Raw genomic sequence first — 18,861 nt, 5'->3', positions numbered from 1 at the left:
AGGTAGGAAAACTGAGACAAATTTTTGTACAAAGTGGCAAAAGAAAATATCAGTTATAGAAGATATCAATAGTAGTGTGAAAGAGGTTTTTGTATCTATCGCTTTGTATTAAGGAACTTAATTGTATATTTCATGTTTGGGTAGTGGGCTCATCTTGCATACATTTTTTATTGTAAATAACAACTCCTAACAGGATTGAGACTTCTAACAAAGCCTAAGAGGCTTTTGTATCTATCTCTTTGTATTAAGGAACTTCATTGTATATTGCATGTTTCAACAATGGGCTAATCTTGCATACATTTTGTATTTGTATATAACAACTCCTAATAGGGTTGAGGCTTCTAACAAGGCTTAAGTCCTCTAACAAGGACCAAAACACTATATGGATTTAATAGACTCCTAACAGGTTTAATATTTTTAACTAGATAATTTTGATAGGTGGATCATTTTGTGGGTACCATCCCCAATGGGGTTTTCCCTTGGCCAAGGTTTCCCTAATTAACAAAATATGACATTATGATTTCTCTTATTACATGGTTATGTTTATTTTTCAACATAATTAATTTACTTTCATAGGTGAGTTATAAGGTTATTAATAATATCCTGTTTTTGGCTAAAGTTTATAGAATACTGATTCAAACCCCCCTGCCCCCCCACCTTTTAGTATTCCCCATTTCTAACAATTGGTATCAGAGAAAAGTTGCTCAGAATAGGCTTAACAGCTTGAATAAGATCCCTATGGATATGGAACAATTACAAACGAATCTAGAAGAATCTCTTAAGTAGATTGATATTCTCACTAAAAAAAGAGATAACTTGAAAGAATGATATGAAGATGCAAAAGACTACATTGGGAAGCTAAAAGACAAGATTGATCATCTCAAGTCCAATAAGGAGCCTAAAGATCAAATTAAGAACAATGATGAAGTGTCAAGATTGAAGAAAGAAAATGAGATCCTAAAGCATGAAATGAAGATTACTGATATGAAATTGAGCTTGAAGAAAGATGATAGTAAAATTGAGTTAGATCTAAAATCTAAAAATGTAGATCTAAGATCTCATCTGATAGATGTTACTTCTGAACTTGAATCGATCAAGTTGTAGTATGTAGAACTTTAGAAGTACAACACTATTATGAAAGTAGAGCTAACCCAAACTAAGCAACAATTAGAGAAGTTATATTCTAGTAGTTATAAAATTGATGAGAAATATATTTTCAGAGACCTTCTTATGATAAGAATTGCCTTGAATATTGTATTGAAGAAAAATCAGCTAAGAAATCTAAAGCAAGAAAGGAACCTAGTCCTGAAATTCATTAGCCTATGCAAGAGAAAGAAGATCTGAACAAGGTTGAATCAATTCAATTTGATAATGCACCTAACAAGATTGGACAAGTTGATCAACCCAAAGAAATTGATGAACCTAAGAAACCTGAGCAAACTAACCCACCTAAAGAAGTGAGATATGAGTTCAAAGGTAGATGTTATGCATGTAATGAAACTAGTCATATGAAAAGAGAATACACAGGTAAGCCATTTAGACATGTTACTAATTTTTATTTTTATAATTGTCATGGTTTTGGTCATAGAGCAGTTATTTGTAAGAAACCCAAGTTTGATAACAATAATAGCAATAGTACAATGTTTAGAGGTACTAACCCTGCAGGAAGAAGATCTGAGGAAGGAAATGATGGAGCAAGGAACAATATTGTGTGTTACAAGTGTAACTACTTTGGACACATAGATAGAAACTACAGAGCACCTGTAAACCAACATGGACCTAGATTTGGAAACAATGCACTAGTATGTCAGCTATGTAACAACTTTGGTCATATAGCGAGATTCTATAGAATGGATATGAGGAACATCAACATGAATCCAAACTTCAAAAGAAATATGAACATGAATCTTAGAAGAATAGATCTAGCAACAATGACAGTCAGAAAGAAAGCTTAAAGGAACATGTAGAGAAATTCAAAGAGGTATTTGTCAAAGTTAAAGATCCATCTAGCTCACATGCAGTGTTAGATGAATAATCATTTGAAGCACCTGAAGGAATACTTCAGTCAACAATTGTATTTTATTCATCTTACTTGAATTAAGTACTTTAGATAAGAGATCGAGCTTCAGAAAGGTAAAGATGATGGCAGAGAGCAAGATGAGCTTTGCGCAGTTAGTATGAGGTACAACATGATGTTGAGAAGTAGTAGTTAAGAGTGCAGATCATTTGGAATTTGTATGTGAGTGCACAAAATAAATCAATTTGTTTAGTAATCAAAAACAATTTTTTGGTGATTTGTACTTACACAATTAATGTTGAAATGAATTGGAAGCAATTTAAGGTTCAAAATTGATTGATTGAGTACCATTCTAGCGTGTAAGAGTTAAAGAAGAGATTTGGAGAAAGCTTAAGGAAAAATTGAAAGACTTTTCATATGAAAGAGAGAAGCCCTAGTTATGTGAAAAATCAAGTATTTATCATAAGCAAAGTTATATTTTGAAGCTTTAATTAATTCAATGGAAAATCCCACAGTCTATAATGTGAGTGAGAGACCTAGGTATAAGTTTAAATAGAACCCCTATGTGTCATTAGAAGATGATCCCTTAAGAGCATTCTCACAAGTTTTGCAGAACGTGTTGCACATAGAAGATATTAGAGCTTACATTCATTGCAAGTTTGAAAGTATTGGGGACAATGACAAATGTACCATGAGCATAATAACTCATTACTACGAGAAACAATCTGAAGAGAAAATGACATATGACATAAACAAAATAATGAAAAGCTTTTAGTCGGTGATGAAATAAAGATTCATAATTCCACCTAACTTAATTGAGAAATACAAGAATGATATTTTTTTTATGGTAGAAACCGAGGTCACATGTATGGAAGTAATGGAACCAAGAGTGAGGTTTATTGACCCCATGGGTTATGAAATAAGTGAAAAACTAATTCAAGGGTATGTGAAGATAATCTTGGAATCAGAAAGAGATATGGAATGTCCTAGATGGGGACATGTGAAGAAAAAGTTGAGAAAGTTCACATAGAACTTCATGGTAAAGAGATAGAGAAGAAGATTGAAAAGAAAATTGATGCAATATTAAGAGAATCAAGAATGACTTGAGAGAAGAGTGAAAAGAAGAAATGAACATAGCCTTGGAAATGAAGGCTAGTGGTGAAACATAAGTAATGATGGCTAAACCATTAGCACTTGAAGGAGTCAAAACAACATATCCATCAGTTAATGCACTCTATGTCATAGTATCACAAGTACAACCTACTATTGTACAAATAATTCAGAAGCATAAGAGTAAAGAGGAGGTTAGCATAACAAAAATGTTGATTGGGCCCCAAAAACTATAATGACGCATGTGATGATGATGTAGGTGGCACAAGTGAGGATGAAACTAGTGGTGCAAGTGACTCAAGCAGAGATGACACTAGTGGTGCAGGTGACACAAGTGGAGATGACACTAGTGGTGCAGGTGATGCTGATGGAGTTGTCATAGGTTGTGATGATTGAGGTGCCATAGGTGATGATGATGGATCTATCTCATGTTGTGATGACCTTGGTGCCATAGGTGATGATGATGGAGCTGTCGCATGTTGTGATGACCGTAAAGGTGCATCTGATGATGGTTAGGGTTCCATAGGTGAAGGAAAACCACCTAACTATGAGCCATGCTGAATGATAACATCTATCAATGATGCAACCACATGAAGAGTCTGTAAATCAATATACTCCTTTAAAATTGATGGGAGCACAGCATGAGGCGTGGATTTTCATGTTGTATGTCTCCTCTCATGTTGTGGTACCACCCTATGAGCTCTAGGTCTATCCTACGTAAAGCCTCTCCCTTTAACTGACAAATGTCAAAGTAATTTGGCTTCTTGCCAAGGATGAACTCACAATATAGATTTCTCAAAAAATATAGAGGAACTTCATAATTATTACATGGTGTTAGGTCAAATACCATATACCACCTATCCCAAAAACATGATCTCATCCTAGCATGAGTGCACCAATGAATAGAAAAAGTTATGGTTGTGTGCAATAGGGAGTTGTTAGATATAGGATTGGTGAAATAAGAACATATAGTACCTCTCTTTATATCTTTATCTTTCACTTTCTGATATGATAACCCATCGACATAAAATGCACGACCCTCCCTAGACACCTCATTTACATTTTGGGCCATTTGTTCAAGTGTATTTGCTAGGGTTGAGTGGTGATCAAGTGTAGATGAGTGCAACCTATTGACCAATTGAGTAATGTTAGCACTATTTTGTGAGAAGCGATTTTTGAGGTCCTCTTGTGTAATAGTAAAATGATGTAATTGTATGCATGGAGGGTTTATAGGAGGTAATGGTTGTTGAACAAGAACATTGAGAGGAGGGTCTTGTGGTTGTGTCACTATGGGTGGAGGGTCTTGTGGTTGTGTCACAATGGGTGGAGTGTTTTTTGGTTGTGTCGTGATGGATGGAGGGTTTGATTGTGTAGGAGGTGGTCTTTCTTCTCTCCTTCATTTTCTTGGATTCCTTCATGCATCTATATTAAAAAAATACATAAATGAGAAAAATAATGAAGACTTACCTCTTTTCTAGGGTGCCATGAATGGAGATGCAATCAAAAATAGGTTTCTATGGTAAACTCAATCGGGTTTTGGTGTTCTTGTTGCAGAATCCACATTGTTGTTGTTGTTTGAGGGTATAAAAATGCCCCAAATGGGGAACAATAGTAAAAATATATACTTTACAAAACCCAATCGGGTTTTGTAAAGTATAATGGCCAGGCTTTGATACCAAGCCTAGTTGGCATTTGACTTTTAAATAACTTGATTGGGTTTTTAAAAACCCGATTAGGTTATCGAAATTTTTTCTTTTTTTTTTTTGGGGGGGGGTGTCCACTTTTTTGTACACCATTTTGGTGCACTTACCCTAATAATAATTAATTTAAAAAATTATTATTATGTGCCTAGAGTTTATCTTAAGCAACTAGAGTTAATTAGGAAATATCTAATTACTCTAACACATACTTGGTGGTCTTTCCCAAAATGGGTTTCCATGTTAAATTCTAGTGTTAAATATTTGTATGGATATTTCTTATATTTTTATGCTACTTAATATTGTTAAGTTTGAAGTTTATTGTTAACTGTGATATTATTATACTAGTTAGCACATACTGAATAGAGAGCTAAAATGGAATGAATAAGTTGAATGGTGATGAACAATGTTATTTGGTATGTTGTTCTTGAGTTTGATTAAGTTTGTTGGAGTTGTTAAAAGTTGATTTTATGACCAAGGATATAATTGATTCACCTCACCCACCCTTCGCCCCCCTGCCCCCCAGTCATTCTAAATATTCAAACAATTAATATGAGACAAATATTTCAAAGATGATCAAGTCTAAGTTATCTATTCAAAGGTGGTATATTAATATGAACATGTAGCTTAATATAATATTTCATTTAACACTTTCCTTATGTGCAAACAAACTATTGATCACATAGAAAATTTAGTAATACACCATTTTTCTTTTATCTTGAACAAGTGCTAGCAAAATATTAAAAATAAACAATTATAAATAATTAGGATTATATGAGTTTCTTTGGTTGTAGTTTGTCTTTTAGCATGTATCCTCTTTTTTAATTTTGCAAAACCTAATAGTGGATTTCCCAAAATTCTTTATTTATAGCCTCAAGGAAATAAATTTAATGACCCTTTAGATATTATACATATATGTTAAATAGTAATATGCAAACTTAAATTTATTTTACTCAATTTTCTTACTGGATCCACAACTATAATTTTCCTAGCTTTAAATTACCACAAAAGCAAAAACTAGTGCATTCAACAAATAAAAACCACTAAAAGGGAAACTCAAACAAAACATTGTACATGATCATTCAAGGAACTACAAGTTCTAAAAATCATATGTAACTATTTGTATAAGAAATGTACTCCATGGAACCATAACACAACAAAACATAAAAATTACTGTACATGATCATTTGAAAGGAACTAAAAGTTATGGTAATCATATCTAATGAGTTGTATAAGAAATCCACTCCATGGAGTGATAACAGGACAAAAAAATAGATACTTAAATACTAGTCCCTATCAAAATCAATGCATTCAACTTACACACATCGATAATATATTTGACAATTAGGATTCCTTTTAAAGAAATGAAAATAGGGACAAATATTAACAACTTCAAAGAAGGCATGAAACACATAAGGCATGTATCCATTGTTTAGATGAGTTTCATATGGCCAAAACTATGACTATAAATAGATGTTAGCTGGCTATGTTAAGCCTTTCCTGATTGACATTATGTCTACTTTATTGGAGTATCCATGATTCTAATTATTGACCTTGCACAAATGCATATTGTAATAGACAAACCTATCTACAAATCACATTTGAAAGAAATAACTAAACATAACTAATTTACAAGTTTGTGTCATTATCGAATAAGAACCTTTTTGTCATTGCTAGAAACACTCTGGCAATAAATAATTGAAATTAAGCTTCTGGTACATCATTTTTCTATTTTCTATTTTTAAAATTTTTTATTTATTCCATAAATCCTCTATTGTTGTGGAACTTAGGAAACTTATCATGAAAGATGGTTTGTTCCACACAAAAATCTCATTTGAACAAAGAAAAAGGGAAGCAATAAGAATAATATATATTTACTAATCATTACTTTTATAGATATAATATCATATAAAAAACTAAGGTTAAAATTTCATATAAATGTGTGTGTGTGTGTGTATTATTGGTAAATGACCGAAGTGTATATTATTTATTGTAATTAATTATTCTTCTGTGTCAAGCGAATTTGAACCCAAGACCTCCCATATGAGAGGCTCACAAGTTACCATTGTATTGTAGGCTCTTGCCTAAAATTTAACATATTGATCATAATATTATATCATTAATAAATACCTATAATCCAAGATATTAAATAATTAAATTTAAAATATATTTAACACTTATTAATCCATATTTTCTAAATGAAGGGATTATAGTTTTCAAATGACTATTACAAATAATCTTATCTCATAAGCAGTGAAAAGAATAAAACATTGCCACAAAATTACAATAGATTTTTTGACCTATAAATTCTAATTTTCTCATTGGTGGAGAATTTTTTTTCAAGCTTATTGCACAAATTTTTTTGCAGAAAAATGAACTTAAACCAATTGACATATAACAGGTAGCCCAGATGTCATTTGCATCTCTCATGTGTTTTATGTCCGTTCAATACAAGACAAATATCAAGTTGTAGAGGACACAATCTCAAGCTAGTCGATAACATACCCTCATGTTTGAGAGGCATGCAACCCACCCAATTCATACAATTCTAGAAGCAGTAGCGACATAAGGAAGTACAGAGTCTATTCGAGATCAAAACCCATGCAAAAGCATATACAACTGATTGAAATGAATATATACCATTGGAGAGCGATAGCGCATTGCTATGAATATCAAGGTGCCACTATAATTGATTGGGTCCTAACAACAATTGAAGTTTGATAGCACAGATCAAGATCAAGAGCCTTTTATTGCAGAGAAAGCAGAGGTAGTATCAATAGTCTATACTGATCCATACTATAGCCCATAACATATCTTCATGTCTTAGCTTACTCCCTTCCCATGTTTGACACGCTGGTGAGCATGTTGTTGAAGTTACCAGAGCCACACTCACAAGACCAAATATACTATTAAATTTACTGTTGGGAAGGTAAAGGAAAAGGATTCCTCTATGTTGCACTATTCTAGTATGTCACCCCCCTCGAGGTAGACAAATAAATCTTCTTTATTTTGTTTTCCTTTAATCTTATTGAAAATTTGTGTTTTGAAAGAATTAATTTCTAATTTCAATCTAGAAATTGTTTCTTGTCCTCTAATTCCTTAAAGATTTGAGGATTCAAAAAAAACCAAATTGAGTATTTAATATTTCTACAAACAAACGACCCTTTATTATAGATTTTTTACAATTATTTTGTGTTTGAAAGAATCTGTATTTTTTTAAATTTCATTCTGTCATTTATATAATTAAAACCAAATTGTTCCTTGTCCCATAATTGAGAAATATTTCACGATTGGAAAAAATGAAAACTAATTTTTGAATTTTTCTATCAATGAATAAACATTTTCTATTCATAACTTTTTGAAAAAAAAAAACATTCTCTAATTATAACTTTTTGTTTTTGCAAGTATTATGTATTTGAAGGAATCTATTACATTTTTGGTAGGTTGAAAAATATGTGTAGGAATTCTTTTTTTAATATATTACTTGTTTACAAAATTCAACTCCTCTATTCATACAACCATAATAAACAAGTGCCACGTTGGCATGTATTTTCCGTTATAATTAATTGCAATTGTATTGAATATAAATAATTATTTATTATATAGCTTTAATAAATTTAATATTTTAATAAATTTAATATAATATGATTTAAATATTATCTTAATAAATAATTATGTTTTTGTGAACTTGAATGTGTAGTTTAAAATTATACAAAATTTGTTATAATGTACAAACTATAATATGCCTCACTTTTAGACTACTTTTATTGTGTATTAATTGAAAATTAAATTTTATTAAATTTTTAATTACATTTTTTATTAATAATTTTAAAAAAAAAACTTTTCACTTGTTTGTTTATGTATAAATAGCTTATATCATTAAGAATTATCAAAGTTAATACTATTGTATGCTAAAATATATACAACTCAAAAAAAATTCATACAATATTATTTTTATTTAATAAGAAAGCACACTACAATATTCTTAAAATCCGCTCCTATAAGACTTCAACTATATGAGCCAATCAAGTTCAAGCAAATTAATTTTAAAAAAATGAGAAATTAAAAATTTCACAAATAAACATTAAAAAATCAAAATTTTAAATTTTTAAAAAATAATACTTACATCTAGTTGGTTATCATTGAAAGGATTAATGATTGCAATAGTATATTGCCTACGGCAAATACAATAATATCTAATAGTTATGGATTTACATAAAATGCAATTCAAAAAAAACAATAACGGAAATGTGTTAAAAATATTTAGAGTGAATTTAATTATTTTATAATTAATATACTCTCTTGAAATGGAGTGAATACTCATTTAAAGAAATGTGATGAATTTTAATTATATATTTCAAATTAAACATATCAGATTAAACACTTTTATAAGCTTCCCTTGTTCTTTCTATATGGTATTCATTGCTTCCTTAGCAAGAAATTTAATTCTTTAATAGAAGTGGAAATTAATTAAATCTATAGTAAATCAACTACTTTCATTTTAAAATCTAGTAACTTAGATTGAAACTAAAATTTTAATATGGAAAAATATTATTATTGTGCTAAGAGCTATTTTAGATTTATTCATGTACAAATTTAGCTAAAAAAATTAATCTATTTAATGAAATACATTATTAAATTCCCCCAAAAAAATATGATTCTAATAGCACTCTCTATATATTTTAGAATTGAGGAATTACTAAATGCTCATTTTCAAATTGGATTAGCATAGTTTTTTAGCAAAGAGTATCTATTAGCTAAATCAATTTGACACTATTGTCAATTATTTAATTTCTTATTCATTTCTTTATAGATAAATGATTAGTTTCATTTTTATAACTTTATGGGAGTTAAATTTGGTGATTAAACAATATTGAAATATAACTATATTTTCTCACTCTTCAAAATGTGTCACAATTATAACTTAGAAGTCATTCTTTTATCCATAGATTTACATGTATTACATGTTATAATGAATCACACTCTCCACTATATTGACCATGAGTGAGTCTTCCCTAATTCTATATCTTTTAGTTATATTTTGAAGAAACCTTGACCTTCATAAGCCTTGACCTTCATACACCTCAGATACCAAAGGTTGGGAATGAGTAAGTGATGTTACTCATAGGATCTTTGATCCTTATTTTATTTTTTCCCATTTATCTTACTAAATTTATTCTACAGTAATTGGTAGAGAATACACGCTCCATTCGATCCCTAATATCACATTTCCAAATATATTTGTATTCATTCATATTTAAATTTGTATTATAATATATAATAAATAAGAAAACTATTAGATAATACATATAGTCAGACGATCAGATATATCATATAAGTGATCACCACACCCATAAAGTCGTTAAAATCAAGATTAAAACTAATGTTGCACGTCTCCTTGACTTGATTCCAACCTCATATTTAAGATGGCGCCGATTAGTCAGTGAGATTGCAATGTCAACGTTCAATGTTAAACATACAATCAAATTGGAATTCGTATTATCCCTTTTCCCATATTTGTTTTAGTTTGGAAATAGTTTCATATTAAGTTGACAATTTCATATAAATGTGCCTTCTCATTATAATAGGCAGTGATTTCGGCGTAAAAAAAGTATAAACTGTAAGAACCAAAATAATTTCTGTGTTGGGAACGTCTGGAATATGGAGTTTGTATCTCGGGGTTTAGCGGCAGTTTGTGCTGGTTTAGTTTTGTTTCTGCTCAATATTGCAACAACAATATGGTGGAAACCTCTGCAATTGAAAAAGCACTTTGAAGCCCAAGGAATCAGGGGCCCTCCATACGAACTACTCTATGGGAATTCCAAAGAGATATCCAGAATGATGGGTGAGAATAAGTCCAAGCCCATGCTTGCATTCTCACATGACATAATCCCTCGAGTTCTTCCCCATTATCATCACTGCACCAAAACCTACGGTACACATTAATTTCTGCATTTTTTTTGTACATCATCAGGTATTTCATAATCTTATTAATAGAATTTCCTGCTTAGACAAAACTTATAATAGCGGCTGCTTAAGAAGAATATGCAGGACTTTGAACACCCTATTGATTAATAAACTTGTTATTACATGTGATATGATAGATCTGGTTCGGGCCTCAAGCCAGGTTGGTTGTTCCACACCCTGAGCCAGTCAAGGAGATATTGTCCACTAAATTCGGCAACTATACAAAGATTCCGGGTAATCCCCTTTCAAGGCAGGTGTTTGGACAGGGACTTGTGGGACTGACAGCTGAGAAATGGGCTCAGCACAGGAAGATCATCAATCCTGCTTTCCACATGAATCTCTTGAAGGTAGGGTGCTCAATGACTCCAATTATGTTTTAAATTCAGACCAAAATGGGTTCTTTTAGGAGAAAAATCTATCCAGTGCCACATCCAAGTGAAAAGTCCTAAATTAAGGGCCATCTCCTGCTGCTCTGGAAACGCACACGTTTCATGAAGGGTTCTATTCTGTCAACAGAAATCGGCATAACTCTAATGAAGGGTCCTATTTTGTAAATTTGAGAGAACAGATACTTCTTTTAACAAGGGTAAGATTCTGTTAAGCTTGCTTCCAGCAGTTAAAGGAGATACATAGTAGATTGTGTAACTACATTATTTCTGTCATGATGAAATCTAAATTAAAAACCATCGCCCAAGGCACTGGATAGTGATTTTTCCCATAAGGAAATCGAAATTAAGGGCAATCCCCTGCTGCCCTGGATTGACATACCTTTATTGAAGAGCTGTTTTCTGTCAATTTGACAGATCAAAATACTACAAAAATGCTTCTCTTAACAGCGGCAAAATTCTGTTAAGCATGCTTTCAATGATCAAATTCTTTGCTAGTAGAAAAATAATATTATGAATTAATTTACCGAGACCCAGTTCTCTTGAATTGAGATGCTACTGAGATGTCTTGAATTGAAATGTTAATAATAATAATACTTCTCTTCCAACTTCCAACCAGTAAAATTATTTTTTATTATCTCAAATATGTTCCAGATTAAAACCCCTAATTTTGTACATGATTTTCTAAATACTTCTTTATTTTGATCTTTATATTGAATATTCGGAATTTTATAGGAGCACACGTTCTGTCATACTACTTATATAATACTATTTTTGTAATTACAGGCTATGATTCCAACAATCCACCATGATCCAGCATTGTGGGGAAGCGATGCAGATGATTTCAACCCAGGGAGATTTAGTGAAGGAATTGCAAAGGCTGCAAAGCATCCAATGGCATTCATGCCGTTTGGAGTAGGTCCAACTATATGTGTGGGTCAGAATTTTGCCTTGTTGGAAGCAAATGTAGTGCTGGCCATGATCCTGCAAAAGTGTTATTTTAGGAACTCTACGACCTCAATACTGAGCTCAGGTTGTCCTCCACATGAACTAATATCTGAGAACATCCTCTGTTTTCAAATTTTTAGCTGCCAGTATAAATCCATCATCAAGCCTAAATACTGTAGATGTCAAATATTATCTCAAATAAGAACTGCCCAGGATTAATCACATTCTCTTGACAAATTTAAATACTCAGCATGTTATAAATAGTTTCTGGGAAGGGAAGAGAGTGGATGGAATCCTATGGAGCTCGTGAATTTAAAAATCTTAATGCCGTGGATTATAGTAATTTTGTTTTATAGATCAATAAACTTTGTTATCTCAATGTGTCTCCTTTCGAAGAATGGTCAGTAAATGCTTTATGAATGGTAAATGAAAAAATTATAATGATTAAGTTACATAAAAATATCTTTAAAATGGAATTTTATAGAAGGTCAATTCTTAGGTTGAATTGAACGCCTTAACTTGTATTTTTTTTTGGGGTAAATTGATCATGGCCTTTAAGATCAGAAGGAAGCTGGGAGTAGAACGGTAAATTGATAAATGTCCTTTAAGGTTAGAAGGAAGCTGGGATTAAAATTCTAATAAATGTAAATGGTACTATTTTAGGATTCTAATAACTGTAAATAGCATTATCTTAGTTTTTGGTAAAACTTTGCAAGCTTGAGTTTAAAATTTGCATAAGCATATTAGAGAAAATTATAGTTTTACTAATAAAAAAAGTAAGCGTTTGTCAAAGAATCAAAAGGAAAATTTGAATTTGTATTTGTTGGTCAGAAAAAGGGTCTTCTTGACGTAAGCTAAGATTTTGATAAATTTTAGAGGACAATTGTAACTTATTAGGGAAGTCCTAATGAATGTAGGATAGTTATATATTCATTGTGACTGTCCTAATGAAGTTATGACTATTCTAATGAACCTATCTAAGGATGTAACATACGATGTATCAATTAAACTAAGACAATTGTATATAAGTTACGAAGGTCTTAGATCTCTATGAACTATTTGTCTTGTTTGTGCATACATTTAGATATCATCATCATGTCCAAGAAATGACCAAATACTCTAACTTTGGATGAGTGTGAAGCTATGAACATGAAGAAAAGAGAAGGAATGAAGCAATTTTACAATGGAAGACAATTGAACACCATCTTAGAAGACATGCCAGTTAAAGAGGAACATGAAACATCAACCCAATATAAGAGAGATGGAATTGGCAACATAGAGGTAACAGATGCAAGACATTCATGCAATGAGGCAATTGAATCCTAAGATTTGGTGGCACAACATTTACCAAAAATCTAGTTGGAAGCACATTATTTCTGACATCTCAAGTATGAGGCACACCATCTATGACATATCACCATTCACATCAAATGTTGGTCATAGACCATCTTTTACATTGCAATTTTAAGGTACATCATCCTTTTCATATGTGGTTAAAGGTAAATCATCCATCCATAATGTTGTTGGCATTTCTAACAATTATAGGTAGAATAGGTGCGTATATTAGTCAAATAACATTCTTTCTCTCAAAACAAAAAAATCTTGACAAAAGATGGCCATTACATATAGTTCTTTACAGATATTAGTTCAACCTTAAATTACTTGTTCACGTGATATTATTAAAATTAGAATTATTACTTTGATTAATAATTTTACACTAACAAATATATAATTATGTATTTATTTTAATTTCTTTTTTTAATTTTCATTATAAATATGTTATAGACTATAATTATTTAATACTAAGAAACATTAAAATGTTGTACATCCACTTTGTACTTCTATATAATTACAATATACAACAAAAACTTTAAAAATAAAATAATAAATAAATGTTATAATCATAAGTATAATATAAAAATAAAGAATATTTACCTTTTTATTTTATTGTAAGATAACCAAATATTATAAAGTACTCTAGAACATATACATTGAGATTGGTTTTAAATGTTTGTTAGTTTTTATATGCTGACATATTGCATTAAATACCTTATGACAGCATTGGTCTCCTCCTCCTGAGGTGGGCATTCTTAAAATCAACACTAATGGTTCTTCTTGGAGAAATCTTGGTCCGACTGGTATAGGGGGAGTTGGGCGTGATAGTTCTGGTGATATTCAATTTTTGTTTTCTATATACAAGGGCCACCATAATAATAACCTCATGGAAGCCCTGGCTATCCTGGTTGCAGTGGAACAATGTTGTCTACATGGCTGGAAAAGAATTATATGTGAGACTGATTCGTAAGTGGTTGTGAATTTATTGAATAGTCGGAACCTTGTGCATGTGGATTGGCATTTGGCTCTGGTCATTGAGCAGATCATTCAGTTATGCAATTCTCTGAATTTTGTGTCTTTTATGCATATCCCTTGTGAGTGGAATGGTGTGGCTGATTGTTTGGCTAAACGGGCCTCTGAGCATGGACCGGATTGGAAAATTATTGATCATAGGGTGCTTGATGCTGGTTCAACTTGTAGACCGGGATAAAGCTTTGTAGTTCTCTTTGTTTCTTGTGTTGTTCTGCTCTTTCTGGTATTCAATAAATTTTTTACGCTTCTTTTAGTTTTAAAAAAAATACTTTATGACATATATATTGATATGAGTACCAAAACTTTGGTGGTGGCCCTAAATGAGTTAGTTTACTTGCAGGTTTCATACCTCTGCTGAGCGCTTTGCTTACAAATCTGAGGATCCATTAAAAAAACAGATCGTTTTCATAGATGACAATCATATAACATTAAAGATAATCAGAAACAAAAACTTATGATCCAAAAATACTATACCAACCCTAAAAAAATCCAGTGTGCATGATTCCTTCCTAGTGGACGACGGTGTAGAGCAGGGCAGAGCATAGTATGGCAGAGCATAGTATTGAGAGGCTAAACGTGATTTGAAGACATGAATTCACTGAACTTGACGGCTTCCTTGACAAGAGTAAGCACATCATTCCTCACTGTAGAATTTACATCCCCTGCAATTCCATCATTCCATTTAGACCACCTGCTGGTCAGTGCACATTCCCATCTCTTATATTCCATCTCCCCCTCCACTTCCCTCACATTTGCAATACGGAACTTGAAATCCTCCGTCACATACGTCTCCGCATCTTTGTTCCGTATGCTGGAAATCTGATACCGGCTGCATGGATCGAAAACAAACAGCTGGTCAGGGGTTCGATTCCTCCACGCGTCTTCCACCCATTTAACCATTTCATCCTGTATCTCAATCCTTCCCTGGTGCGACGAAACCGCCAGCCTGAAATCATTTGTATTTCCGCCCTCTCTGCAAAATGATACCATGGCGTGTCTTTTCCGCGCCATTCGAACCCTTGTTATCTCCGCCTTCACAGGACACAGAGGAGAAGAAATGGATGGATCTGAAGTTGACGTCTTCGCGGAATAACAGTTCAAGCTCAAATATTTTTCTCGCTGCACAGAATCCATCAAGCAATCTGAAGCCCTTCTTGCCGATTTCTTGGCCTTTTCAGCAGCGTTCAAATCGCCTCCATGAAATTCGATCTTCAACAGACATCGCCTGTAGGCTTTCTGAACTTCATTGGCAGATGCATCAATATTCACGCCGAGCACCTGCACAAAATACAATTTTTATGAGCTTTTATGTTAACCTGCAAAATATATTTTAGGATCTGCCAAAGATTTAATACCTGGAAATGGTCTGTTGCCCTAAGTATTCGTTGGACTTCATTATTGTGCACAAACCCTTCCTCTCCCACGCAACGCACGGAAATGTTAAACAGGCGGATCGGCTTCTCCTCCCGATCTGTCAGATGAATGCTGATTTTCCTTCGATAGGACACCTTGACGTAGTCTAGCCTTTCCAAATGAAGCCTGAGATCTGTTACGGCCTTTTCTGGACAAGCAGTGGAGAATCCACCTGATATGAGCTTTTCGTTGCGAAGCTGTTGCAAATAGGAGAGGGAAATAAAACCCTCGTTGAGCAGCTCCTCGTAGTGATGGCCGTGGAAGAGTTCTTTACCGAATCGAACGATCATCTTGATGTTCCTCATCACATCCTGCTGACGGTGCTCAAAGCAGGATAACAGGTCTGATCTGTAAGCTGAAAAGTCCCAGTATGGGAGGAACTTTGTGAAGGGGCAAACTGACATCTTGTTTGAAAATGCAGCTTCCAGATTCTCATCGTCACAAAAAGAAGCAGAAGAAGAAGAAGACGCTGAAACTGAAGCTACCGCTTCTCCCTTCTTGAAACACAAATGCGGCTTACCTTGCCGAGAAATGCACGAAACGGGGCCTGTAAATGTTTCAAAAGATACTTTGTCTACAGCCATCAGGGGATTCTCAATAGATTTACAGAAACAAGAAAGATAAAATTGTGGGAAGTATCCTGCGCTTTTGCTCCCAATAGCACGATCTATCAGGATTTTAATGGAAGCAACAATACTTTGCACCGCTTCTCTGGAATGACCGCGAATTTGAAATTTTCCAGAGGGTAGTAACCTGGCTGAAGAGATCCCCGTAGATCGTTGAAATCTTTTGATCGTTTGTCTTCCCTTTCCAATGACAATTCCTCTTGCTCCTTCGGGAACGTCAACTTCCATTTGATAATATCGAACAGAACTCATTTTGACGCCTTGATCGCCTATTTAACTCAAAGCTTGAATGAAAAACTCACATATTTTGGATACTGCGTGCAACTTTCCAACCTCAGCGCTATTTCTTCCTGCAAATTTGATTATTTTCCCCTAAACTTGCCTGCTCCATTACGAGGGTTTTGTGCTGTCATCTGATGGGAAAGGCTTAAAGCCTATCTAATTCATTCATGACGGCGGCGTGCGACACGAGAAGTTTCAGATGAGGCCTGGAAAAATGTGTAGATTGATGCAAATTAAATGCGTCATTTTTGTGTTCAAACCGGCATCGGTGCACCAGATTTTGAGCTTTTATAATAATTTATAACTAGCAATTGCACCTTAGTGTGCAATAGGTAGGCGGAATAAATTTTGAAGGTCAATTATGGAAAAGATCATAACTTAGATTATAAACATAATCCTAATCTTAATTATTACATAAACCTAAACCATTATCCTAACCATAATCTTATGCTTAACCATAAAATTAAATGTGTTCCAAAGTCTAAGTCTAATTCTAACCTTACCCCTAATCCTAATCCATGATAATATGTATGTTGTAATCCCTTATACTAACCATAATTGTAACAGGGACTCCATTTTGGGAAAGAAAATCATGCTTTAAATTAGAAAAAGATTGGCTTCAATGAAAGCAAGTGTTTAATGTTATTTGATTAAATTCAAGTTTGAAATATTTGTATTTCAAATCCTAATAGATTAAAGTAGTATACTAATAATAGATAATTTTTAAACTAAATTCTAATTTCAATCATTACTAAATAACTTATATTAAATTTCATAAATTAACAAAACACACAACTATACTACAAAAAAAATATATAAAAGAAACGAAAATGAAGAAAGAAAATCTGAAAAATATTAGATTCAATAGCAACATGAATGGAATTGCCTCAAACTTAGAAGGAGCATCTGGAGGGCTATTGCTATTATTCAATAACATACATTTCAATATTGTGCCCGAGTATGATGAGGATAACATCATTTTCTGTAGAGTACAACATTTGCAAACTAATGAATGCTGGTTTTTAGTGAACATTTATGCTCCCAACAACAAGAGAGATAGAAAAAATTACCGGGTCAAAGTTGGAAGGTTGGTGCAAGCCAATGACATTAAAAAAGGCATTATCCTGAGAGACTTTAACTCTTCGCTGGAGGACAAGGAGAAGATGGGAGGATTGCCCCCGGATTGGGAAAGCAAGCAGGATCTTTCCAATTTCATCAATGACCTGGCCCTAATGGATTTGGAGCTCTTGGGGGGTACCTTTACCTGGTCTAACAAGAGAGCTAGTCAGGACTGCATTTAGGTCAGACTGGACAGAGCTTTAATCTCCCCGGATTGGTTACACTCTTTTAGTTGTAGATTATCTCTGCTTCTTAGAGTTGGTTCTGATCACTCTCCCATTTCTCTTTTGGTATCCCCTCTTGAGCCCAAGAGGAATTGCCCTTTTAGGTTCGAGAAAATGTGGACCACTCACTCCGACCTATTGGATAATGTCAAAAGATGGTGGGGGATTGGTGTTGATGGCTCGGCCATGTTCAGAGTCACCAGAAAGCTTAGAAATGTGAAGAGGATGGTAAAAATTTGGAACAAGTCTAATTTTGGCCATATTTTCCATGACAAGGAGGAGTTGTCAGACAATCTATCTGTCATCCAAGATGGTATACAGAAGGAAGGATATAATGAGAGTAACAGGGAGACTGAGCTGTTGATCCTATTTGATCTTCATAACATCATCAACAGGGAGGAAAAGTTTTGGAGGCAAAAATCTCGAATCTCATGGCTTAAGGATGGAGACCGGAACACAAAGTTCTTTCATCTCTCTACCCTAAAACATAGGGCTAACAACAGGATCTCTGGAATCAGGAAGGGGCAGGTGTTGTTGTCTGAAGATCCAGTTATCTCGGCTAAAGCGATCTCCTTCTTCTCTTCTCTTCTCTTCGAGGACCCCCTACTTTCCAAGGTGGATCAAGAGGATATCATCTCTTGTATTCCTCAGATTATTCAACCCCACCATAATAAACTTCTCTATGTTATTCCTAATGCTTTGGAA

General features: G+C 33.3%; 2 protein-coding genes across 4 annotated transcripts; one reads left to right on the top strand and one right to left on the bottom strand.

Moving 5' to 3' along the window:
* Positions 1–10,420: 10,420 nt before the first annotated feature.
* LOC149536889 (cytochrome P450 714A2-like) lies at positions 10,421–12,347 on the top strand. Of its 3 annotated transcripts, none has more exons than XR_016356989.1 (3): positions 10,421–10,759; positions 10,929–11,377; positions 11,964–12,049. XR_016356989.1 is itself a non-coding variant. In XM_089804500.1 (3 exons), the coding sequence occupies exons 2-3, from the start codon at positions 11,124–11,126 to the stop codon at positions 12,342–12,344; spliced, it is 396 nt and encodes a 131-aa protein (XP_089660626.1). In that variant the 5' UTR covers positions 10,421–10,759; positions 10,929–11,123; the 3' UTR covers positions 12,345–12,347. The 3 variants fall into 3 exon arrangements, 2 of the variants coding, with proteins under 2 accessions (XP_089660626.1, XP_089660627.1); XM_089804500.1 differs by having other exon boundaries at positions 10,929–11,138; positions 11,964–12,347; XM_089804501.1 differs by having other exon boundaries at positions 10,421–10,798; positions 10,929–11,138; positions 11,964–12,347.
* A 2,531-nt stretch (positions 12,348–14,878) lies between these two features.
* LOC149536888 (uncharacterized) lies at positions 14,879–17,073 on the bottom strand. The gene is made up of 2 exons (XM_089805481.1): positions 15,848–17,073; positions 14,879–15,770 (listed from the first exon to the last, which is right to left on the bottom strand). Exons 1-2 carry the CDS (start codon positions 16,781–16,783, stop codon positions 15,063–15,065), a joined length of 1,644 nt encoding a protein of 547 aa, XP_089661607.1. The 5' UTR covers positions 16,784–17,073; the 3' UTR covers positions 14,879–15,062.
* Positions 17,074–18,861: the final 1,788 nt, after the last annotated feature.

This window comes from Cupressus sempervirens, chromosome 10 (genome assembly GCF_028749045.1).
Source record: "Cupressus sempervirens isolate cs-2001-9-10 chromosome 10, ASM2874904v1, whole genome shotgun sequence".
Lineage (NCBI taxonomy): Eukaryota > Viridiplantae > Streptophyta > Pinopsida > Cupressales > Cupressaceae > Cupressus > Cupressus sempervirens.
The sequence above is the reverse complement of the archived record's forward strand: the minus strand, read 5'-3'. Positions and strand labels throughout refer to the sequence as shown.

What these genes read in the sequence shown, in the direction of transcription:
- LOC149536888 (XM_089805481.1), bottom strand. Translation starts at nt 16,783, where the DNA reads ATGAGTTCTGTTCGATATTATCAAATGGAAGTTGACGTTCCCGAAGGA. An exon ending in GGGCAACAGACCATTTCCAG is followed by an intron (nt 15,771 to 15,847) that starts GTATTAAATCTT and finishes TATTTTGTGCAG; the next exon opens with GTGCTCGGCGTGAATATTGA.